At 53.8% G+C, this 24,614-nt stretch overlaps 2 protein-coding genes across 2 annotated transcripts in view; both read left to right on the top strand.

Moving 5' to 3' along the window:
• LOC133354430 (AF4/FMR2 family member lilli-like) overlaps window positions 1–17,239 on the top strand; it is a 29,948-nt gene extending 12,709 nt beyond the window's left edge. The window contains exons 2-3 of the mRNA XM_061571251.1: window positions 14,419–16,952; window positions 17,230–17,239. Of these exons, the coding sequence (XP_061427235.1) occupies window positions 14,419–16,952; window positions 17,230–17,239 (2,544 nt within the window). The remainder of the gene's footprint in view (window positions 1–14,418; window positions 16,953–17,229) is intronic.
• On the top strand, window positions 16,187–24,110 carry LOC133354368 (methylcytosine dioxygenase TET3-like). Its single transcript, XM_061571150.1, has 5 exons — window positions 16,187–17,835; window positions 21,573–21,663; window positions 22,180–22,273; window positions 23,252–23,459; window positions 23,956–24,110. Exons 1-5 carry the CDS (start codon window positions 17,307–17,309, stop codon window positions 24,084–24,086), a joined length of 1,053 nt encoding a protein of 350 aa, XP_061427134.1. The 5' UTR covers window positions 16,187–17,306; the 3' UTR covers window positions 24,087–24,110.
• The last annotated feature ends 504 nt before the right edge of the window (window positions 24,111–24,614 follow it).

Genomic DNA, 24,614 nt, shown 5'->3' with positions numbered 1-24,614 from the left:
ACGCAGAGAGACTAAATATAATATTCAAAGACGTTATTTTATATAACGGTCCATCTTGACTTTCAAGCTACTTATTGCCACCCGGTGTATTGAAACGATGAGAGTTTATTTTAAGCATGTTTAGTTCAATGCCTAATTGTCGCAAGTCCTTGCAAAGCTTCTCAGCCCGTGCTGATCGGGCCGTTACCGTGACGACCGTAAATGACGTAACTTGTCAATGATGTGATTCTGCCGCTCCGCACGTCAGGGCTGGACTCGCACGGACTGGAGCGTGCACGGCCGGCAGAGACCGATGCCTCCCATGATTGATCTTCCTCGCCATCGCGAAACACAAGCCTCGGCATTGGCCGAAACGTACGGGAGACGCGCCTCGCTCACCCTACGGTCGATGCGCATCCACCCACGCCGAAGGACCTTCACGCGGTGGGGGAGGGTGAGGGGTGGAGGGAGCCCGTGGTTTTGTCAGGCGCCGCCTGGCAACTTCTCCCCGGCAATTATTCCATGGCAAATCGTGCGTGGTTACGAATCACCATTACAGTGCTCGGAGACCTTCCCCCCCCCTCCCAACTTCCTTGACCACCAACGTGCTGCGTAGGATTACCACCGCTGAGATAAAGACAACGGGAGATCGTAGGAATAAGGATATCGATACCGTAGCAGAAGGGACAAGTGGATGTTAAAGGCATTGTGTTGAGTGGTTGCAGCGTCATTGTTATTATTATGCAACTGACAAACGGCGGCTTTTAATGTCCGGGCAAGACTTAGATTTTCCGATTCCCCTGGAGACCCACCTCAAAAATTGCACGGTTCTGGGAAAAACCAGGACAGGTGGCAACGCCCTCCACCGCTGCCTTCTTGGCGTCCATAAAGGTGCCTCTCCTATGGAAAATCTTGACGCTTTTTTATTTTCTGCTCCTCCGTTTTGCAGTCGTCGGCAAAATTGGCCAACTTCAGCGCTGAAAGAAACACCGAAAACAATTATTCCTCCAAAAAACGCACAAACATCCCGCCGTGTTGTTCCGTCGACGCGCCGCGAAACGCTGACGGTGCGTTGTGCAAGGGACGACTGTTCGAGTGCCGCCCTCGGAGCGGCACGGCGAGCGGATGATCCATGCCCCCCCCCCCCCAATGTGGGGGGTAGTACAGCGGTGGGGGGGGGGGGGGAGGACCCGCTTGCGCTCCAGGATCTACCGCTCCGTCCTCGTCTACGGCTCGTGCCGCGCACGTGCTTGCGCGTCTACGCTTGCGCCGCGTGACGTCAGCGGCGCGCCTCCCCCTCCCTTTGCTTTCGAGGAAACGTCGAGCGGAGAAGCTGCCCCTCCACCCGCCCGCGCGGCTCCACTTGGCTCGGCGATGGAACATTAACCCCTTTCCCACCACACGCACGTACTAACGTACATGTAAGCGCACACGTCACCTCCGTCGGGGTCTACCCACGCCTGCGATTCATCGCGGAGTGAGCAACCGTTCCAGCTATGGCTGCGATCGTACGATTGTAGAAAAGTAGCTGGCGGACGCGGTCGCGTTTTTGGGAAGAATTCTTTAATGACTCGTCCTTTGTGAATTCGGACAAACGCAGGTAAGTGCACAGCAAAGTTTAACTTCGTATGATGTTCATAATCACCGGTATACTTTCGCTTGGTGGAAAGGATTCGAAGGCAATAATTTCATTCCACTGCCACACTTGGTCCCTTTTAGTTTATTTATTTAAGCTGCGCGGGGGTTTTTTCCCGTATGTGGTTCTCACGTTATGTGTGCATGGCGGTTAATATAAATGTCGTACGATTCGTGTCGTAAGATTTAACTTTCATTGATGAACGCACACGTGCGTGCACAGAGAGAATTACAAAAATGGGCAGACGTTTCAGGTGATTGCCCTACTTCATTGCATGGAAGGTAGACTCTACGCTACTAGTGTTTTTTTTTTCTCTCTTCTATTTGTGCTACCGACAGAGCTGCCGGTGCAGCGTGACCACGACGAAGCGAGTCTCGTATTGCGTGCACCCATGACGCGCCGTGCGAACCGGCACTCGCAAACGCCGATTGCTCTTTAACCCTGGAGGAATCCGAACGGCGACGGAGCTCTTTATTGTTTTGTTTTGCTACGTATGTCCAGTAACGTTCGCCGCCGCAGCAGGCGCCACACGCACGCCAGGCCAGCCGAGCGCGAGGAGCGTGCGCCAGCGGTGTGTGTCCACCGGGCACCGCACACGCGTGTACTGCGGCACGATCAACGGCTCGCACGCGCGCAACCCATTGCCCGATCAGATGCGATGGCTTGTTTTTGTGGAGAGGAACGCGGGGGGGGGGGGGGTGCCCCCGATGGGGGTTGGGAAGGCTGCGAGGCTCGCCGTGGGAGCTATCGTGCCGGGCGTGCAACAACGTTGGCAATAAAACCCACGGTTAACCGCGAATTACGTGATAATTAGATTAATAACGCGCCCTTACACAGTGGGCCACGGAACGCCAAGCGTAATAAAGGAGGAAACGATCAAAGTAATCGGAGAAAAGACTAAAGAGACAAGATGGGGAGCTGGAGGGGAGAGGTCTGTTTTCAACGTGCATTGAAATCGTGCAAGAGCTCCTATATTTGAGAATAGGTTTTCCCCTTTTCTCTGGCGACAAAACAGGTGTTAAGATGTTAAGACACCAAACTGAAACCTTTACAAGGAATCATGTCTGCATTAACCACAATACTTGTGGTCAGATTGCAATATATGCATTGTCTTTGAAACTGATTGGTCCACACCAGAGACAGCTTTCTTTTGAGCCTCGTCTCAAAACGGTGTTAGACCAGAGGACGCCAAAAGGCGTACAACACAAAGACAATGCACTATCAGAGTAATGGGAGTTCGGGTGATCAGCTACATCATGGGACCTCCTTTGCCAGTACGAAAATATGATAAATGGGAAAACCTATTCTCATATTTTGGTATTGGCAAAGGAGGTCCCATGATGTCGATCCTATATATTTATATTTGTCTAAGGTTTTTATACGTCAATGCCACCGTCCACAGGACTACTTTCATTTAGCATCCTCCCACAGGTCCACTGAATGTGTGGCTAAATAGGGCATAGGTTATTTTACATTAAAAAACGTGTTTTGTTTTGTTGCGATTTGTTTGCAAAAAGAAAAACATTCGCTACAATGGTGACAAAGAATCGCTTCTCGTTCTAAATCTCGACCCCTGAATTGTGACCATTTCACCGACTCTGAAGGGGGGGGGGGGGCAAAATTGTTGTGCCCTCTAATCTCTACTGGGCCCTGCGAAGGGGGAAAAAAATGCCATGATCCAGTCGTACGTGGCACAGGAGGGTTGTCTCTTGCCCCACATTGCACGGCGATTGGCAATTCGAAATCGCGAGTTCCAACCAATATAGATATTTGAAGGTAAACGAGCAGCCATGCAATGGCTTGCTCTCATGCCACTGCTGGCTGGAGTCCATACGGGTTAGCCTGGCTCCTGGGCCCGCCAGCCCTCGGTGTGGGGGGGGGGGGACTGGTAGGGTACTATTATCAAAGCTGCGCTCAGGATTACGTTGGTCCCACTGCTGACAGTGTGGAAGGAAATTAGCGGAGCTGTTTGTGCGTCAAGGGGGAATCGTTATGTAAAGCCGCTGTTCGGTGGCTGATGAACTGAGGTCTGAGCCGTGAGAGAGGAGGAGGGGGCATTGCTTTTCTGTAGTTACCGTGTAATCTGTAGGATTTGTCTTTGTGGACCGTTTTGGTTTGCAAGGTGATGCTTTCGAAAAAAAACGCGCATGGGTGTAAATATTACTTCGCATCGCCAATAACTCGCGAACAAGCGCCGTAGTCCTCCAATTAGTACGCTTGGCTACGTACGGTACGAAAAAAGTTCACGCTCGCGCACAATCGTATCGCCCGCGCGCGAAGGACCCATTACTCAGCAGTGTGTCGGTGACGTGGGTGAGGCTTGCAGGCCGGGCGAGCGAGCGAGGTGGGCGACAGCGAGCGTGCGTGCGATTGGCTGGCAGGGCTTGGAAGCAAGCGGCTACGTAGGGAGTCTCCCCGTGTGGGCGGCGTGAGACCGGGGAAGCCCTTCCGCCGCGGACGGCGGTGACGACACGAGCGTCGAGGGGAGCACTCCCGGTTGGTTGCGCCGCCGCAAGATCGCGCGTTCGCCGAGCGTTCTCCGCGTTTGTCTTGGCGTGTCGCTCGCTGCGGACTCCGCGTCCCGTGCCTCCTTCACAAACCTATTTTGACGAAACCAAACTCGAGGGTCGGAAACGATTTGCCAAACTGATCCGGCAAACGCGGTGAACGGTTTGTTTAGTTGGCGGCTCTCGGCACGCGCGCACTGAAAGGGAGTTTCTTCTCGTTTATTCTGTTTACAGTAAGTTCTGGCAGTGAGTTTTGTGTAAATAATTTGACTTTTTACGCTCGTTAGTTTGCACATTGCGTACACGCTGCAATGGCCTGTGACTGCCGCCACGGGCCGAGGTTGTCGCCGTCCGAGAGCTAAGAGAGCTGCTTGGCTCAATGGGGCCTCGCTTGCTGAAATAGTCTGTGCGAGTGACTTGAGATTGGGACAAAAAGATGTGACAGTGTGACCTCATGTTCCGTGATATTGGCCAAAACTGTGCCGCATTTAAATCTGGCTTTAAAAACCGCGATCTAGTGATATTAACAGAAAGGCAAACTTTGGTTTGTCAAACAACACAAGACGGAAGCTTGTGTTGCCTCCGAAACGTCGTGATTTTATTGTTTTTATTTATTTTTATTTCATTTTTTACCTACGTGACTTTACCGAAAGAACTAAGAGTTTGAGATTCCACTTGGTGCTGCATCTACTGACCCCTTCGCAATGCTGTGATCCCCCTGCTCACCTGGTGAGCTCCGCTCACCTCATCCACCCGCTCACCTGGTGAGCCCCCCGCTCACCTGGTGAGAGCCGCATTCGGTTCCCACTGTGCACGAATGTTTGCGTCGCGCTCGCCCATCGTGGGCTGCGACAGCCGGAAGCCGTGGATAGGAACGAGGCAGATCCTGGAACGGTTGTGCGCTGGCCACGGCGGTGAGGTGGACTGCGGCGCCCCACCTGTGCGGGCCGCGTCACGGTCGAGTTGTGTTTTTAAAAGGACTTGAGTAAAAAACACGTGGCCACGTGTAGGGGGGGGGGGGAGTCATGGGGCGCGGTACAAACGAAGCGTTTCACAACGGGGTGTTTGCTGAAGGAGGGGGCAGGGGCGTGCGCTGCAGCAGGCGCTTGCAGCAACAGGCACTGCAAGCCGGGCTTGTCGAAACAAGTTTGGCTATTTATAAGCCGTGTTGTTGTGGGCATGGTGTACCATGTGTGTGTGCGTGCGCGAGCATGAGCGAGGAGGGGTTGCTACTTGTCGCTTCGGGAATGTATGGACACAGCTGACCAGTGCAACGCTCGCACAAGCAGCCCTGCCCGGCACAGTTGAAAGTTTCTCAAACGTGCGCTTTGTGCGCCGTTCCCTCCGCCCTTGACACCTGTCGCTACGATCCGCTTCGTACGCGGCCCCGATGAGTGGACACCCTTGTGTGGGATTCTCCCAACGCCATCTTTTAAAGATTTTCCTAAATTACTATGATAGTTCGATTGCTCATGCGGGGTTTGCTTTTAATGACCGATGTTTCTTTGCTCACACCGTGGGGAAGTTGGGGGGTGAGGGGGAGTGGGTGAAGTGCAGGGGGAAATGCTGTGAGACCACCCCGAGTCACTTCCTGATTTTGTTGTGAAAGGGGAATGGTTGAGCAGGCTGGCCACTCTGTTCCGTTTGCGTAAGGGGACATTGGTTGTTATTCGCCCTTATCGTTTCCTTGCAGAACGACCCCCCCCCCACCCCACCATCAAGGAAAGGAAAAAACGCGACAGTTGTGAGTTTGCGTTCGACTCATTTCCACCAGAGAGCCGCTTTAATTGAGAGCCGCAGGGCCTGGGATGGACACCCCGTGAAGCATGACCCAACGATTTTGAGCTCGGCGCATTCGGCGAACGACGGACATCTGCATTCGGCCGTTGCCGGCGGGTAGGGCAGCCGCGGCCTCTGCGTCTCGCGTGGACGGGAACGGCCGCGGTAACCCATCCGTGCCTTGCACGTTCCGCTCGTTGAGAAAATAGCTCGGCGAGGAGCCGGAACTGCGTTTCACGTCGACCACTGCAGAGTCTTGAAGGTCGTCAACTGCCAAGGCAGTTAGAATGCCAGACAGATGGCTAAGCTTGTTTAAATACCCTTCAGAAGTAAACATTCGGACAAGGAGGCTAATGCTGATACAAACCCTGGGCTTGCCCTGCTGGTGTCACAGTTGAGTTTTATTGCTTTGTCTAGCTTTTATGTTGACTTGGCATTAATGTTTGATGGGCATTGACCCACGGTTACATGTACAGGTAGTCCTCCACTTACGATGGAGATGCGTTACGACGACCCCATCGTAAGTCGAAAATATCGTAAGTCGAAGATGACCTATAGCCTACCCAGGAGTCTTAAAGAATAGTGATAATTTAGCAAAACAGAGCAATTTACAGTACCGTACTGTATAAACTATATAGTGTGTGTATTTATGAATTACAATACTGTATTGCACAGTAAAATGTAAAGTAAAAAAACAAGGTAAATTCGTAGCCTACCTATATGAACTGCAATTTAATAGAAGGTTTTTTCAGGAAACAATCCTATCTGCTATAAAAACTTTTAACATGCATTGAACGTATCGTATCATGGTAATCCTAAAATTAAATCGCTAAATCTACGTATCATACATGCATTGAACGTATCGTAATGTATAATTGTACTTTACTCACCAAGATTCTGTCTGTCGTCTGCATACTTGAACGATGTTAGGTTGTTGATGGCTACATTAACTTAGGCTGGAGATGCGTACATCCTGGCAGCGTCCCAACGTACAGTATCGTACGTACCTCGTGCGCTGCTGCGTTTGCCTGCCGCGCGAAATTTAAAATATTTTTCAATTTTGTCGTATCGCCATCGTAAGATCGAAATATCGTAAGTCGGACCGTCGTAACTCGGGGACTATCTGTAGTTGTTTTCAGTCTAGTTGCTCTTCGGTTGTGCCGTGTTTACTCCTGTTTACCATCCACAACGTTGAGTGGGAGATGGTGCTTGCAGAGGGAGAGTGACAGACATCTGTTAGGCGTTGAAAAGCTGAGTGGTGATGGGCCTCTGCACCAGGAGCTCGGCGCACTGGTGCTCAGTGTTGGGGCCCGGCATCCCACGTGACTTGTCCCGTGAACCCACAGGAGATTCTCCCAGATTCCTTCGGAGTGTTCCGCTCGGTCATCACCATCGCAGGCAATGGAAACGACAAATTAAAATCGAGGACTTGTAACCAGATTGCAGCACTCACGCCTGCACGTCGTGACCGTGTGGCCGGCGGGCGAGAGTAGCCACCCGGTTCTGTTGGTTCGTTTGCAATTGATAAACTTGCACCAACGTCGCTTCGGCGCAGACATTCTGCTCGCGTACATTGCAGTGGCGTTGGGCAGACGAGACATTGGAGGCATGGTGCTCGTGTCCTGTTTTACAGCTGAGCCAGCGATGGAAATTCCGCATTCCTGCCTGTGGCGGGAGGCGAGTTATTGTAAGTCACTCGCTCTGCCACCTGAGCCGATGATCCGAGACTGGCTCAAGTCGGCATCTGTCGTCGTACCTGACTCGCGGTCGGTCGATGAGCCTTCCCCCCCCCCCCTCGCTGCCCGGTGCGTGCCCCTCCGCCGCGTGGCAGCGCTCGTGTGTGGCCGCATGTTATTTGAGTGCCAGGTCATGCGTGTGCTTACAGTTGACACGCGTGAGCCAAGTCACGTGTTTTGCGCGCATGCGCGAGGATGTGATTTCAGCAACGTCTCGTTACCTAATCTCCCTCCGCCGGTGGCAAAATAGATCCCTGCGCCCCTTGTCGCGCCAGGTCTTTTCCTCCCAATATTCCACCTCAATTCCAACATCAACAACAAAACCTCTCGCAGATTGCCGACTAACGAGGCTTCGTCACTTCCGATAATTCGTCGGGCAGTTGTGATATGGTTTTCAAACGAGGGGGCACAGCAGTGCTCCATATGGTATTTTTTTTCTAATCGGCTGAGCAGCTTATTCCCGAGTCTCTCGGATTACGGCTCAAATTAAACAGATTTAATGGTTGGGGGGGGGGGGGGCGGCTGTGGTAGCTGTGGCACATAGCCTAGGGGGGTGGCCCTCTGATGGCTTACGTGTAAAATAAGAACTGGGACAAATCTGAATCTCTCACATCGTGCAGGGCATGGGAGTGGGTCAGGCCGGGAGACGGGTGGGGGGAGGAATGTCTCTGGCCCCCTCGTGTTCCTCCTTTCGGACCGGCCCATCCGGTCGGTTGTCTCGAGCTGTTTTGTTGTTGTGGTCTCTCGCGTTCCAACCAGAATGTTGGTGAGTTGGATAACGAATTGGATAGAACACACAACGGGAGAAAATCGGTGTTCATTTCGATCAGTCAGGAGGCTGTTGTCGTGAGACATGTGGGCAGCAGGCCTTCCCATTTGTTGTGCCAGGGTGGAGCAGCTGACTTTCCACACAGTTTTTGTGCTTCCAAGATTCACAAGCCACATGTGGCAATTGCAGCTGATTTTTTAAGTGAGCACGTTTTCCGTCAGGTCGAACCTTGCCGAGGGGGGACGGTGTCCGCTTCAGGCTTGCCAGCTCCCTTCTTTTGTCAAGGCGCTCTTCCTCCTCCCTACCCAGTTTAATTAGACGCTCCAAGCCCAGGACGTGTCATTCAGACTCTGTCTTATCGACAGACCTGTTCTTCACCTGAGGACGGCTGCTTGCGTTGTGGCCGAACGTCGTGAGAATTATTTTATTATGTTTTTTTATTTTATTATTTCCATTCTACGTGACTTTACCGAAAGAACCAAGAAGATGAATCCCTAATAGCGGATGAGGGGAGAGCCAAATGTGAATGGCATCGCATTGCTGAGTGGGTTATTATTTATTATCAACTCGTACTCTTTTTTTAGCGTTCCGGGGAAGACTCGGAAAATTTTCCAGGACGGGCAGCCACGTAAACAAGAGGGGGACAATCCTGGGAAAACCAGGGGGACGGGTGACGACCCTCGTTCTCTTCGTGAATGAGAAACGAGTGTTTCTTCCCCCCTCCCCACCGCGGGAGGGCACAGTGCAAAGTGCCGTCGCTTTGAAAACCGCTCGCCTCGTTTACTTCTTACATCTGCATGCTTTACACTTCTTTGAAGAATTTTATCCGGCGCCCGTCGTTTGCGACACCGACATTCGTTCATTTTTCCACCGCATTGATGCAGACTCATCAGCGCAGAAACATAGCGCAGAGCCAGGCCCATGCGCCCCCCCCCCACATGCCTGCTGACTGCCCATCCCCCCCCAATCCCTCCTCCCCAACCCCTTCTTTCACCACCCTCTCTACCCCCTATCCTCTCCCCCGCACCCCCTGCGGTGTGGTCACACCCACTGCTGGGAGTGAAGCCTGTTGTTGTTGTTGCCGCCCGCTGCTGCTGCTGCTGCGAGTGGCTCACGGTGTCGAGAAGCCCTCCCGGCAGTGACAGTTGCGCCGGCGGCGGCGGCAGGCGGCCGGCGCTTCAAGGTCACGGTGACTGGGGGAGGGAGAGCGCCGTCGTGCCCACGGGTTCCGCTCGTCCCCGCGGTCACACCCCCCCACTCGCTTCTCTCACTCGCCCGCTTTCTCTTGGCCGTGAGATTTTTAAAAACACAGCGACTCTGAACGGCCTGCTGATACCGGAGCGATCGGCGGCTCAAGTTTTGTTGCCGGAATTTTCGCAGCCGGGTTCATGGACTCCCGTGTGCCGCATGCGCCAAACTCGCCCCTCTGTGTTTTTACTTGTGAAGGAGCGAGCAGTGGTTGTGTGTTGGTTGGTGGCGCGGTGGTGATTGTGACAAAGGTGGTGAGTTTATAGGAGACATTCCATTTCAGTAGACTTTCTACCAGTTGTAAGTTCAACAAACTTCTCAAGAGATTGCCAATTGTTACACTTTTGTTTACATTGCTGCAGACGCCCCTTAGGTAATCCTGGTTGCAGCTCGTCTCACCTTGTTTAGAATGAAGTCATTTATGGTCATTACGCAAGCCTCCGTGCGCTGCGTGTACACACGTGCGAGGAAGCAGTTTGGACAAACCTGCTACACATGAATGTGAATCCAGGGTACACGTGAATAAACATTCACGCGCGTGGACGTACACACAAACCACGCGCGGATGAATCGCTTGACCGCCGTGTCGTAGTCTTGAGCGCAGCGGACGTTTGCGGCGGCGGCGGCGGGCACCTGATGCCAGAAATGAATCGACTCTTTCACTGCCGAGAGGCGAGCGGCGGCGGACGCCGCGGCTGGTAAACAGCCCGCCAAGATACCCCCCCACCTCCCGCCCGCTCTGGCGCAGCGACGCGTGGATTATTTTTTTGTTTGAGCCGAAGACGAAAGTAGCTTCCACGTGCAGATGAGCTATGCTCTGTCGGTGGCCCTGATCCAGCGAACGTGCCACGTTGGCCGTGTGGGTTGGAACTATTGGCACAACAACGTTTTATGTTTATTGGGGGGGGGGGGGGGGGATGCTCAGGCCAAATACAGAAATATGTACCAGAAACAGGTTCATCTTCTGGGTTCTTTTCGGTAAGTCACGTAGAAGGAAATAATAAAATAATAAATAAACATACAATAATTCTCACGACGTTTCGGCCACAACGCAAGCAGCCGTACTCAGGTGAAGAACAGGTCTGTCGGAAAGACGGCATCATTCAGTCGCTGTCTTTCCGACATTCAGACGCTGTCTTTCCAACAGACCGGTTTCTTCACCTGAGGACGGCTGCTTGCGTTGTGGCCGAAACGTCGTGAGGAATTATTTTATTTTATTACGTTATTTTATTTTATTATTTCCCTTCTAACCGAAAGAACCAAGAAGATGAATCCCTGCAGTCACGGAAAGCTTAAATCCAAACAGAAACAGGTTTTCACACGTCGGGGCTGAGGGTTGGCAGATCACGCAGCGAGACGGGTAAAACTCCCTGCTTTTGTTGGTACCATTGTTGTCAATTGTAAATCAAGTTTCATGCAGACGAGGAGGAAGGGCGGCGACAACTTTGTTTAGGCCTTCACTGTAAACATAGCAATGTTGTCGTGGGGGTGGTGTGTTGGGAGGGGTGGTCCCGTTTGTCGTCTTAAGTGTCTCCTTAGTTAGGGTGGCTCGGAGGTTCGCGTGCAGAGAGAGGGCTGTGCCAAGAGCTTCCTGAACATCGTGCTCGAGTTTTTATTATTATTCATATTTACGTTTCTAATGTCTGACGGTCACATTTGTACTTTTGTGTGCGAGTTGCTTTCTGCAGCAATTCGTACGTAACATATATGTATAGTGTAATTATACACTGTATCACAGATTAGTGGGGCGGGGGGGAGGCAAGGTAATTTGCCAGAATCTTTGGTAAACAGGGTAAAGATCCAGGTAGAAAACACTTGGGAGAAAAATCCCTCCCCACCCCCATCGGCCACACAAGTTATATCTTGCTCAGCTCTACAAAGTAAATCCAGAGATTCATTCTCCCTATCTGCTGTCCTACCACAAAGATCAAATCTCCTGAAGCCCCCCCTCCTCCCTGCCCGATCTAAGTGCGCACTGATTTTTGTGGCCGCTACGGCATCCTAGGTGAGATTTTGGTCGGCTGTTTAACAACTTGGGAGTTATACTAATGGGGTTTTCCCCTTTTTTTCTGGCAACAAAACTGACACCTTTGTAAGAAATCATGTTTACATTAACCACAATACTTGCAGTCAAATGCAAACAAAAAACAATACTCTGGTAATTTATGCATTGTCTTTGAAACTGATTGGTCCACACCATAGACAGCTTTCTTCGGAGCCTCGTCTCATATGGTGTTCGACCAGATGACGCCAAAGTGATATTCATGTTTATATTTGGGAGTTGCGACTCCGGCGCGTACACAAAGACATTGAGGCAGTAGAATGGTATGGACCGTGCTTGCCTAACGTATTCACTAAAACCACAGATCGGGGTTTGCGGAGTCAAAAAATATAATTTCTGAAGTCAATACGGGTTAGATGAACGTACAGCGTGCAGCTATTTTTTAGGTTTTTTTTAGGCATTTAGGACAGACACTGCAGGTTCTGAAGAAGATGCGAGCTATCCTCAGATGAGGCTATTAGCTTTAATGAGAAACGTGGCTCCTGCAGTCTGATCACGAGTACCCGGTTTGGAAGATTGAGGTGGGTAGTGGACTTTGTATACTTGGGCAGTAATGTCCATATTGCCAGGAGGCTTTGAGAAGGAGTTTGCAGAAGGTATATTTGTTTAGCGGGGCTTGTGTTAGATGCACTATGGAAACTAGATGCGATGGGTAGGCCAGGTGTGTAATGCACAGGGCAGTTGATGAGGCGGGAGTGATATCCATGTTTATAGATTTTAAACTTAAGCAGTTTGATAATACAAATGTCTTTGCATTTAAGGACAGGTGTCTTGAGGCGGATGCTGAGAATATCTTCGCAGGACAGGAGGAGCCATGCAGACGTGATTGTTGTGGTTATAGGATGGGGGGGCGAAAAACCGGTTGCGCTGGGTTGGACGTGTGATGGGACGGGGTGCTCAAATCAGGTGGCAGCCAGCCCCGAGCCCAGCGAGTAGGATCACAATTCCCGGTAAGAAAACAGTGGGTTGAGGTTGTAGTGGACCTTGTGCAATTAATTTGTAAAATTCGGCAGTAAGCAGCGGGGGGGGGGGATGGGGGGGGTGTGCTGCTTTGAGATGGATTTCAAGAAGGTGCATTGTTTTAGCAACACTAGGGTGTTGACGGGCGGCTACGGAAGCCACTTTGCAAGAGAAGAGGGAGAAAGTATTTAAGTGCGAGCAAGAAAAAGGGACATTTTTAGGTGGGAAGAGCCAGCCGCTCATCGTTCGGGAGATTCTCCAGAACCTTGCAAGGGTGGGGGGGGCAGGAGCTCCGATCAGGTGGCCGGGGCCCAGCTCCTCTCGCAGCGCGCGTCGTCACGTCTCCCGCGCACAACGTTGGCTCAGTATGCATCCCGCGGCGCTGTAATGTGCACCGTCTAGACCGGGCTTTTGTCCGATTGTGTTGCTGCGCGCTCGTGATTCTTGTGACGCAAGCGGCGAGTGAATTGAATCTCCTTGAGTTTACTGGCTGTCCCCCCGGACATCAGATGGGTGCCCGCGGGTGGGGGTGTCGGCGTGGGGGTGGGGAGAACTTGGCATCTACTTAAATTTCTTTGTAAAGTTAGCTTTTTGGAAGAGTGTTTAGTTAATTCGTGTCTTGTTTATTACTTGCGCTTTTGGGGTGGATGTGGGGAAGGGTGGTGGGGATGTCGGAGCAAATGTACTTTCCATTTCATTGCAATGATTAAAACATGAGAAGAATGCCATTCTCTGGATTATAACACGAACCCCCAGCTAATGCTTTGAAAATACGGAGGAACGAAAAATGTGCCTTGTAATCCGGTGATGCAGAATCGGCTTTACACAATCACCCTGGCCTACCAACGCTTAGCCGTGGTGTTTTTGAGGTCCGGATTTAGTTGCCGGAGGTGTCTCGTGACCCAGGTTGGTGTGGTGCCTTCATTGACTAATGACCGAGCCGAGAGATGTTTAGACTCTGCACCATTGCAGAGAGAGAAAGCCCCCTGTGATTGTGGTGGTGATGGTCCGTGTGAGGCTGCTGAGTTTGGCGGATTACGGTGGGAGTGTGGTGGTTGACAGTCGGACTGAACTCGCTGTGTGCGCCACCATGCTCCCATTGCTTCTGCCAGCTGTGCTGCCATTTAATTTCATTCGCCTTGCCTCTCCGCTGGTATTACTTGCGTGATGAGATGTAACTACCTCGCCTGGTATGCAGGAGGTCATGGATTCCGACCCTGATGCCTGTATATTTGGAGTTTGCATGTTCTCCCCGTGCTCATATGGATTTTTCTCCGGGGAGTCCGGTTTTTCCCTCCACATTTAGAAACATGCGTTTAGACTTTGGCTGCTATACATTTCCACGTGATAAGCCACTTTGTTGAGCTGTCATATGCGACCAGGTCGCTTCCGAAAAAGAGCTACATAGCTCAGTGGGGCCTTATCTGGCCAACAGTTTTTTAGTATATATGTTTTTTTAGTTTGCGTTGTGAAACACGACACAGTAACTGTACTCCATAAATACCACTGCTGGATAAAGGCCTCTCGTGCTCCTTCGATGTAATCATCCACCCAGCACCTGCAGATGAGCTGATTTCATCGCTCCATCTCCTCGGTGAATGCCCCCTCGGCCCGTTCCGCTGTGTCAGTCACAGAGGTTGTTGGATTATACTTCGCCACACTGGCGACGTATAATTCGTGTTTTCTGGCCCGGGCCGCACATCTGCAACGTGTGTGTGCGTGTCTGTGGTGTGTTTTTGTAGGCAGCTGCAAGGAGCAAGGCCGTCAATGGCTCGAGGAAGTCACGACCTCCGGACCCCGCGGGGCAGTCCAGCGATGGCGCCCGTGACGCAGAAGATTCCACGCCGCCAGCCGCCACCACCGCCGCAAAACCCGGCCAGGAGCCGCCGCTCGCCGCCCCCTCTCGCTCGCCATCCCCGACGGCGCACCCTCCTCCCAACGGCCTGGCGCACGAGAACGACACTCAGGACGACTTTCAGGACGATTCCTCTCAGGGCAAGGAGGTGGTGGTGGAGAACGGGCAGCCCGCAGAGCCGGAGCAGAATTGCCATGGCATGAAGCGGCACATAAACGGTTCGTGCCCGCAGGCGATACCGCCGAACAAAAAGCCACGGTTGGAGGACGTGGAGCTGGACCTGCTGAGGTTGGCCGACAGCCTCGCGCTGGCGGCGGAAGGCGGCGAGGCCGCCGCTGTCAACGGCGGAACGGGCGAGTACCCGCCCAGCCCGGATGACGGTGCCAAGCGGGCTCCCAGCCCCATCGTCACGAACCCCCTGCTCTTCCTGTCGGAAGCAGCCTCGGCCCAGCAGGGATACTGCAAAGCCACCGCGTGCTCGGAGAGGAAGCCCGAAAACTGCGACTGCAAAGGCCCGGACTGCCCCGACTTAACGGCGGCCGCCGAGAGCGGGAACGACTGCGAGCGGTCTCCCGAGGCTGGCGGCAGCTGCGCCACTCCGGAGCCGAGCGGAGCCGCGCCGGGCCCCTCGGCCCAGGCTTCGCTCGGCAACGGCGGCGTCGGAAACTCCGCGGCGGCGTCCGGCGGCAGCGTGCCAGCGGAGAGGTGCAGCTCTCCCGCCTTGGCGCTCGCCGGCGGTAAAAACAAAAAAGGGGCAAACGCTCACCTCTCGGGTTTCTTTCAGAGCTTCCTCGACTTTGCCCTGCAGCAGCAGATGAGCCCCGAGCAGGCGACGGCGGTGAAGGCGCTCGCCGAGTTGTCCAACGGCACGGGAGCCCAGTTGGCCGGCGCCGCGCCCAAGCAGTCGGCAGGCAAGGGCCGAGCGGGCAAGGCGGCGAAGGCGGCGAAGGCAGTGGCGGCGGCGGCAGCGGCGGCGGCGGCAGCGGCGGCAGCAGCGGCGGCGGCAGCGTCTCCTTCGCAAGCGAGCAACGGCGTTGGCACGTCCAGGCAGACGCTGGCGGAGCTGTGGCCCGGGCCTCTGCAGCAGAATCAAGAGGCGGCAGCGGCGGCGGCAAAGCACAAGCAGCATCTGCAGGCCCAGGCTTCTGCACAGTACTCGCAGAAAGCGGCGCAGCACGGCGCGGCTGCGCAAAATCACCAGCAGCAGTCCCAAGCGCTGGCGCCAATGCAGGGGCAACCGCCGCAGGGGCAGTCGCTCCTACAACAGAAAATTCTAAACGATGCGCACATCGCACCCCTGCTCGTGCAACCGAATCACAGCTTGATGAACCACCAGCAAGAGCTGCACTCGCAACTTCACAGCCAACATCTTGCTCAAGAGCAGCAGCTTACACAGCACCAGCAGCAGGCGCAGCAGCATCAGCAGTTCTTGCAGAGCCATGAGCTGGCACAGCAGTATTCGCATCATCAACACAATCAACTGCTTCTGCAGCAGCAGCTGCTTCAGGATGCCCAATCGCAGCAGTGCAAGTGGCAGCAGAGCGCAGCATTGGATGCGCAGTCACAAGGCCACACAAACGCCCACGGCCAGGTCTCCGACGGAGCCGCCTCCGTTGCCAAAGAAGACGACACCCCCGTGCCCCGTAATACCTGCACCAGCCGGCGGTCGCTTCCTATCACGGGCAGCCGCTGTCGATGGGAGCGGAGGGAGACTCGGAGCAGAGCAGCCGCCCCTACTCAGAGCTGTCCGAAGAGGTGCTGCGAGGTGATGCCTCGAAACAAAGGTGCTCAGAGCAAGCGACCACCAGCAACCAGAGCAGCACCCTCGGTCATTATGAATCACGTGGCGTCCGTGTGCTTCGACGCCGACAAAGGTAAAAGCCATCGTACGTTTATGGGACTCGACGCCGAACGATCAGGGACTCTCCAAGGTGCTATTACAAGCCGACGCAACTCGAGCGACCCAGCGGAGGAGCACGGGCTCCTGCAGTCGCACCTGCTGCCTCAGGGAGGCCAGCACGTGATGCACGCCCGCCCGCAGCACGGCGAGCGCGACGCGAAGAACTCGGCGGCGCAGGCGGCGAGCGAGCGCTACGGGCAGCACTGCGAAGGTTCGCAAGATCCCCAGGGCAGCCTGTCCCTGCTTGCGCACGCTTCCGACGTGCAGGCCGCCCGGCAATACTACGGCAGCAAGAAGCAGATGCATTTCCAACAGCCGATGCCGCAGCAGATGCAGCCGTACAAACACTCCGAGGTGGAACAGAAGTCGCTGGAGAGGCTTCTGCAGCAGCACATGCAGAGCGGGGATGAAGGGCTGTTCCAGAAAGTGCTCGGGAGCGAGCAGCAGCAGCAGCGTCTGCAACAGATGCAGTCGAAGGAGCACCCCGCGCAGGGACACAGGGACAAGGCAGCACTCAAGGGGCAACATAATTCAAGTTACAAAAGCGGCCTGTCTCGCAGCAACAGCATTGGTTTTCAACAAACATCTGGGCCGGGAGAGCAGCAGGACAAACGAGGCTCGTCCATGAAAACATCCCAGCCGGACAACGGAGTGATTTGCTTCTCCAGTCGAGGTGCGAGTGGCCACGACTTGGGGCACAGAGTGATTCGCAGTGGTTCGCCGATGTCGAGCCGAAAAGAGCAGCAGTCCTCCGTGCACGACCCGAACAACGACGACCTGAAGGAGATCATCCGGCAGCTCGAGATAAAGATCGCCGAGGACCCGAGTCGTCGGATCATTTGTCGCAGCGGCAGCACCACCAGCAGCAGCAACGGATGGACGTCTCCCACCCGCAGTCGTCTCGCCCGGGCTCTGTCCGCGCATCCGCCGATCTCCCGGCTAACCAGACGCCAACGCCGCACAACATGCGTTTGAAAACCGAACCCACGCCAGCCGAAATGTGCCACCGAGCGAGCAACGATTTGGGGACGCACGGTTCGACGCGCGCTTCCTTTTCGTCCCCGTCGCCATCTTCGCTGCCGCCGTCGTCGTCGTCCGTGCCGTCATCCTCGACCGTGAAAGCTCACCTGGCGGCCTACCTGCAGAGGCAAAGCCTCCAGGTGAAAGTGGAGAGCTCGGGGCCCATCACGGTGCTGTCCACCCTGGCCGCGTCCGTGGGGATGGACGGGGAGGAGGACAAGGGGGCCACGCTGTCGGGAAACTCGACCCCTGCCAAGCAGCCGCCGTCCATCCTCAGCAGCTTCCTGGAGTCCCCGCTCAAGTACCTGGACACGCCGACCAAGAATATCCTCGACACGCCCACTAAGAAGGGCCAGGTGGACTTTCCTCCGTGCAGCTGCGTGGGTGAGTACGGGACGCCGTGGGAGAAACGGAGTAAAGCGTGCGTTCGCGCGGCGGCGGGCACCTGCCAGCAGCAGCGTCTCTTTCCGTGTCAGTGTCACCGTCCACAGGAGGAGTCGGCGTCGTGGATAGTATACGTGTGGGCGCCGCGGTGGGGAGATGTTAACTACCTCGCCTGGTATACAGGAAGTCGTGGGTTCGATCCCAACGCCTGCTGTATATTTGGAGTTTTTATGTTCTTTCCGTGGTCGCTTGGAGTTTTCTCCAGGTCCTCCGCGTCTTTTCCCTAAACATTTAGAAACATACTTTCAGAGTAATTTGGCTACCGCTGTACATTTTCACTTAATACGCCACTTCGTTGAGGCATCGTTTGCGGCCAGGTCGCTTACGAAAAAGAGCTACACAGCTCAGTGGGGCCTTTACCTGGTAAAATAAAAACAATTGTTTGGCGTACTCCCCACAGGGCCACGAAGGGCAGGCGCCACATCTTATGAAAGTGTAGACTGGCGAGGGGCCCGTAAGGCCACAGCGGCACAGGAGGATCCCGCGAGGATAGGGCAGGGTGGCAGCGGGGGGCCGGACCCGTGTGAGCAGTTGGGGCCTGTCTCGTGTAGGCGGTCGGCCGTTACTGACGCGCCGCGTCTCTCTCTGGCGCTGCCGCCGCTGCGAGCGAACGGCTCCAAGTGGGTCACTCGGTCGACGCCGCCCAAACGGGGCGCCGCGCCACGGAGAGTTGGGCGCTTGACAAGGCCCAGCCTCTCTCTGTGTGCGTGCGCGCGAGTATGCACAACGTGTTCGCACGCGTGCCGCGTGTGCGCGCGCATACAAAGACAAAGATCCCCGTATAGCCTTAACGGACTGTAGGGGCAAGTGCTGTTAGCGAGCACCTATGAAGGCCGGAACGGTACACGAGGGGGTGGGTGGCCAGCACCACGCCCGACCGCCTTTGTCTCTCTAGTGGCGATGTTTACACACCGCACCAGGTACTCATTTCAGGCTGAGTCGACCTAGGGGAGGCCCAGGACCGGTTCAGATAATCGTCACCGGTGTTGGCCGTGAGCGGGAATCGAACCCGGGTCGCCAGGTTCATAGCACAGCGCGCTAACCGCTGCACCACCGCTCCCCAGCACTACGCCTGGCCACCTTTGTCTCCCCAATGGCGATGTTTACACACAGCACCACGTTCTGATTTGAGGCCGAGTCGACCTAGAGAAGGCCCAGGACCGATTCAGATAATCGGGGTGTTTGCCGTGAGCGGAAATCCAACTCGGGTCGCCGGGTTCGTAGCGTTGCGTGCTAACCGCTCCACCACCTCTCCCCACAAACGCACATACCCCCCCCGCACACGCACCTATGTGTTCACATGCACAAACACACACTATCACGTGCTGAATTCTCGAGCTTTGCAACTGAAACCATGTGTCCCTTTTAGCTACCACGTGCATTCATAAATCGTGGCGTGCAATGACGATGGCAGATAATAGCTGGACCCCCGAATACCTCTTTTCCACTGGCACATCCGAGCCGAGCCATGACCAAACCCCATGGCATTCTGTCAATAAGACATCTGAATCTGGCCCGGAGCCAAGCAGGTCCAGAGGTGGGGGGGTTAACGATGGATTGTGTGTTACGTCAAATGGCCTCACCATGTCACCGAAACACTGCATGTGACATTTACAAATTATGCTCTCGGAGCACAAAGTCAAAGATCTCCAGTATAGCCTTCACGGACTGTTGGGGCAAGTGCTGTCAGCGAGAACCGATGAAGGTGAGCACGGGGCACACACCCATATGCTTGGCGTAGATTTGAAGCTGTGGCACTAAAGGCAGTTATTGCCACATAGTGCCCTCTGTCGACAAAACATGAACACAGCAGACATGCACAGCAGAGACACACAGCACAGATCCAGTAGGGCTTGAACAGAAGCAGGAGCACGCAGACACAGAAATTGATCAACGTTCCTGAAAAGTAACAGAAAAAGGCCTGGAAATGTTACAAGCCCTGCTGATCCGTAGCTAATTTCCTTCCTGCCACCCGTGTTAAACGACCTGTCACCAATTAAACTGGTGCCAATCAGCAAATCTTTCACGGTGCCGTTGGCGTTTGCAGGTGCTTTTAAATCAGCCGGAGCATATCCATTATTCAAGAAGCCACCTCTGGCATCAAGCTGTGTTAATGACTACGGCCTGATTTCTCATCTGTCATTTACGTCCAAAGGTGTGGCTGCTGGCTTATCTTCAAAGCTAAAATCTAAAACACTTCAGTCTGGTTATAGCCACAGCACCACCTTCCACAGGCCGCTCTGATTAACATGAACAGTGTTATACTTGTGAATATGGACAAGTAGGTCATGTGCCAGAGTAGAGATTAAGTACCACATAAGGTGTATAAGTTAATTGTGGCGTTCACATAATTCACTTTGGCCACATCAATCACTTTATGCCACCTCAGGTATTACCGACAGGTGAAATATCTGGTCTGGACTCATGGCCTACGAGAGACCATTTGCCATACAGTCCATTTTAGGTAGTTTCTGCAGCCTTTCACATCATTGCATTGCCTTTCCCGTCATTGGAGCATCTGGGGGGCCCATAAATGGATGCCATTGCATGTTTCTTATGTATCCCGTTGGGTCTTGTGAAGAATTCAGAATTTTATCGAGCTCGCGTATGCAGTGCGCATGGCTTTCCACAAGGGCTCCATGTCAGGCCCCGTTGTGCTCTTTGCGATCTGGGCAGTTGTCTGCGCGACAGTTGCTGACGCGAGGAACGCCATCCCACACCGGGCTGTGTTCGCCCCATCCTGCATTGGATTGGATGGATGCATTTAGGCATTGATGCTCATCGCCCAATAACAGCCCAGAGCCATCGGTGGAAATTCCACAATTCTGTGTTCTGGATGAGTCTCTCCAGAGGGATCAACCACTGTTGAATTCTCCACAAAGTGGTTTCTTATTTTATCGACCCCCTGGAGAGGTGATGGACTGAGTCGACCCCCGACCAGGATTTAACTTGCGACCTTCAGATTGCAAGCCGCTCGCTCTGCGGCTGAGCCACCTGGCCAGTTCATGGAACTAACCCCGTACGATCCTTCTCGGACACCGTGATCAGCGAACTCCCGTCTGCGGGCGGTGCAACCAAACCCATCCGTCTGGTGCCACCGATGGAGCTGTCGTAAATTATCTCAACTTTCGTGACACAGACACCCATTACAAGTTTGGCCCTGTGCTTCACTGCCTGGTGTTAACTCGGTCCCCCACATGTTTACATTGGGTCAAGAACATGTGGGCAGTCGGCCCGGGGCAGTGGGTGGGGGTAGTGGAGGGGGTGGGGTGTCAGTGATGGTGAAATGATGGGAGGGTTGAAACTGCCTTTCAAGTGTTTCGGTCAAAGGTCATCAATACTCCCGGCAAATGTGGGTGTGGGAATATGTATGAGACTGGAAGCATGGCTCGGTTTAATTGTTTATATACATAACGTCGTCGTTCATGCAAATTCCATCTTATAATGAAATGGAGCCACAGATAAACGGAAGGTAACAATTGCCCAAGCACTGCAATCCCCTATATATTAAGGTGTTTTCAGCCACCTAATGAGTGTTTAAACATTTAATTTCAAGGGGTACGCAATGAGCATGCTTTAAGAAAAAGGAGGGGGGGGGGGTGAGGGGTGTTGTATATGGTTGAAATCTGTGTGGCGAATATCTGAGCGCGGTGTGACGACGATGCGCGATGTTTCAGATCAAATCATCGAGAAGGACGAAGGGCCCTACTACACGCACCTGGGAGCCGGCCCAACGGTGGCAGCCGTACGCCACCTCATGGAGACGAGGTCAGTGCCACAAAGCCTCACGCGGTGTTTGTACGGGCCCACCAATTACCGCCCCCACCCCCCCTTTTTCCACCGCGCGTCAGAGCCGTGCGGGGGGGTCGCGCTCGATGATCCCGTGGAATTTGGGATGTTTTGACCCCACACCAGTTACATTGCACGGGGTTTTTTTTAGCTATGGGAGGAACACGGAGAAATCTCACGCAGAACGGGCAGAAGAACGTACCAACTACACGCAGAGACTGTGCCCCCGTCGGGGATCGATCCCAGATCCACTGCGCCCACTCTATATTTTTCCTTTTCAAGACCGCGGTGCTATATATGTAGATAAATGTGAAGTTATTTTTTCGTTAATTGTGCTTTTGTACACGCACGGCTGTCGCGACAGCAGTAGGATTTCCAAATAACGGTGTAAAATATCGAGGTGGATTGATTGAGTTGCCGTTTTGAACCACATTGGTGGCCAGGTTACCGTCTAATGCACTTCTGTTTGGGGAACGTGGCCGGCTCTCTCTGCAGGTTCGGTGAGAAGGGCAAAGCCGTGCGGATCGAGAAGGTGGTGTACACTGGGAAGGAAGGCAAAAGCTCCCAGGGCTGCCCCATCGCCAAGTGGGTGAGTGAACTATGAAACTATTTATAAACTACATATTATTTTCATTTTACCAGATAATGCCCACTGAGCTATGTAGCTCCTTTATCAGAAGCGACCTGACCGCAAATGATATATCAACGAAAGTGGCTTATCTCCTGGAAATTCATAGCATCCAAATACTCTGATCGGATATTTCTAAATGTGGAGAGAACAACCGGGAGGACCCGGAGAAAAATCCACGCGACCACGGGGAAACATGCAAACTCCAAATGTACAAGCGTCATGGTTGGGATTCAACCCACGACCTCATGTATGCCGTGCGAGATAGATAACATCTCGCCACTGGCGGTGTGGACGGGAGAAGATGTGGCCGTCGTCGTCCTATTCGCACACACGAACCTCTTCCGGCAGCTTCTTGCGTGGAATTGCGCCGCAGAGTTTTTTCATTGCGAGCAAAAACGTCTTAAGGATGGCCCCACTGCGCCCCCTAGGGTGCATTTTGTTTAAGGGTTTGATTTGGCAATTGAATTGATTTGCCAATCGAAGAGTGAGAGCCATATGCGCGATGTGTTGCTTAAGTTTGAAGTGTATTTTGTTTAACTAAGATGATAATCTTTAGTAGTTAAAAAAACGTTGAAAAATGTTGTTTGCATGAAGTGTCATCGGTAAAACAATGATACCAGTGCAAATGTTTTTTTAAAGCTTAACAATTTAAGCCAAAGCGTCGTCGCATAGCCAGCAATATTAACAGGGGGGAGACGTGGACATGACATAATTAAAATGACCTCACTTCGTATCGCGTTGTATTTTAAAATCAATCCAGAACAAACCGTTTTGGATCATCAACCAATTTGTCTGTATTCGTGAGTGCCATCCCATCGCTGGCCTGCCAAGTCCTGCGCCTAGTGTGGCAGGTATGTATATTAGCAAGCGTCGGTGCTCTGCAAAGGGGCCTGTGTAAGTGAGCGGTGGCTGTGGCGCGGGGTGGGGGCCTGGCAGGTCCTGCGGCGTGCCAGCGAAGAGGAGAAGCTGCTGTGCATCGTGCGCGAGCGTGCCGGTCACCGGTGCGAGAATGCCGTCATCGTCATGGCCATCATGGCGTGGGAGGGCGTCAACCGGGGCTCGCCGACCTCCTCTACAACGAGCTCGCCTCGACGCTCAACAACTACGGCGTGCCCACCTGCCGGCGATGCAGCCTCAACGAAGAGTGAGACCGATCGTCACGCAATGCGCGTTGCTTAAAAGTTCCCCGAGTTTTTAATGATTTTGTTTTACCCCAGGTGAGAACTCGAAGAGAGAGAGAGAGGGAACAGGAGGTGTAGAAGGCTCATTTGCAAAGAGCGTTGACCTGGTAGCAATTCGATAACCATCTATTAATTGCTTTTTCGATTTGCTCGGCTGCATCAGATGGTGGGAGGATCTTGCAACAGAAATGTGACCAGATTATGACGTGGCCTAATCCAACATTTTTTTTACGAATCATACTACGACGGTGATTAAATAAACAAACGTTTGACAAAATTGACGCTGCTGGGCACCAAACTGACTGAGTCTCGTTGTGCGCGTGTGCGCGTGTGTGCGTGCGCGTATGCGCACGTGTGTGTGCGCGCGTGTGTGTGTGCGCGCGTGTGCGCACGTGTGTGTGTGCGTGCGTTTGTGTGGACTCGTCGCGTCTGCCCCTCCTCCGCGTGGCCCGCCCGTAGCCGAACCTGCGCCTGCCAGGGCCTGGACACCGAGACTTGCGGAGCCTCCTTCTCGTTCGGCTGCTCCTGGAGCATGTACTACAACGGCTGCAAGTTTGCGCGCAGCAAGTACCCGCGCAAGTTCAAGCTGAACGGAGATGACAGCTCCAAGGAGGTGCGCACGCCAACGGCTGTCGTCCCCCTCCCTACCTTCTACCCAGAGGTCGCAAACGGGTTTTGATTCCTTACCCGTACCCGGCCGCACCAGGGTCGCAAACGGGTACCCGTACCCGGCCGTACCCGGGTAAGGTACGGGTATCGGGTACCTGATTGCGACCTCTGGGATGAAGCCATGTTGCAGGCGTGGGTGGGTTGATTCTAGGAACTTGAATTGTGAGAAGAGACAAGACGTTGGGAAATGAGTGACAATAGTTACTCACTAGTGACTCACGGCCTACCCATACCCGGCCGCACCAGGGTCGCAAGCGGCTACCCGTACCCGTACCCGGCCGGGTACGGGTAGACGGGTATCGGGTATGGTACGGGTATCGGGTACCCGGTTGCGACCTCTGAGGCGCGGTGATGTGACCCAGCCCGTGGCGCGTTCGCCGCTTGTGGCGGCGGTTCGCGGTTTGAATCCAGCGGCTGCCCTGATTCTAACGCTGCGGGTGCATGAACCG

The sequence above is a fragment of the Lethenteron reissneri genome, chromosome 47, assembly GCF_015708825.2.
Source record: "Lethenteron reissneri isolate LAM-NWPU_2019-01 chromosome 47, ASM1570882v1, whole genome shotgun sequence".
In the NCBI taxonomy this organism is placed as follows: domain Eukaryota; kingdom Metazoa; phylum Chordata; class Hyperoartia; order Petromyzontiformes; family Petromyzontidae; genus Lethenteron; species Lethenteron reissneri.
The sequence above is the reverse complement of the archived record's forward strand: the minus strand, read 5'-3'. Positions and strand labels throughout refer to the sequence as shown.

Bases quoted from the DNA above. Each gene is read 5' to 3' on its own strand.
- LOC133354368 (XM_061571150.1), top strand. From the start codon at position 17,307: ATGGACGTCTCCCACCCGCAGTCGTCTCGCCCGGGCTCTGTCCGCGCA. The intron at 21,664-22,179 runs GTCAGTGCCACA...CTCTCTCTGCAG, and splicing joins CGCCACCTCATGGAGACGAG to GTTCGGTGAGAAGGGCAAAG. The intron at 22,274-23,251 runs GTGAGTGAACTA...GGGGCCTGGCAG, and splicing joins GCTGCCCCATCGCCAAGTGG to GTCCTGCGGCGTGCCAGCGA.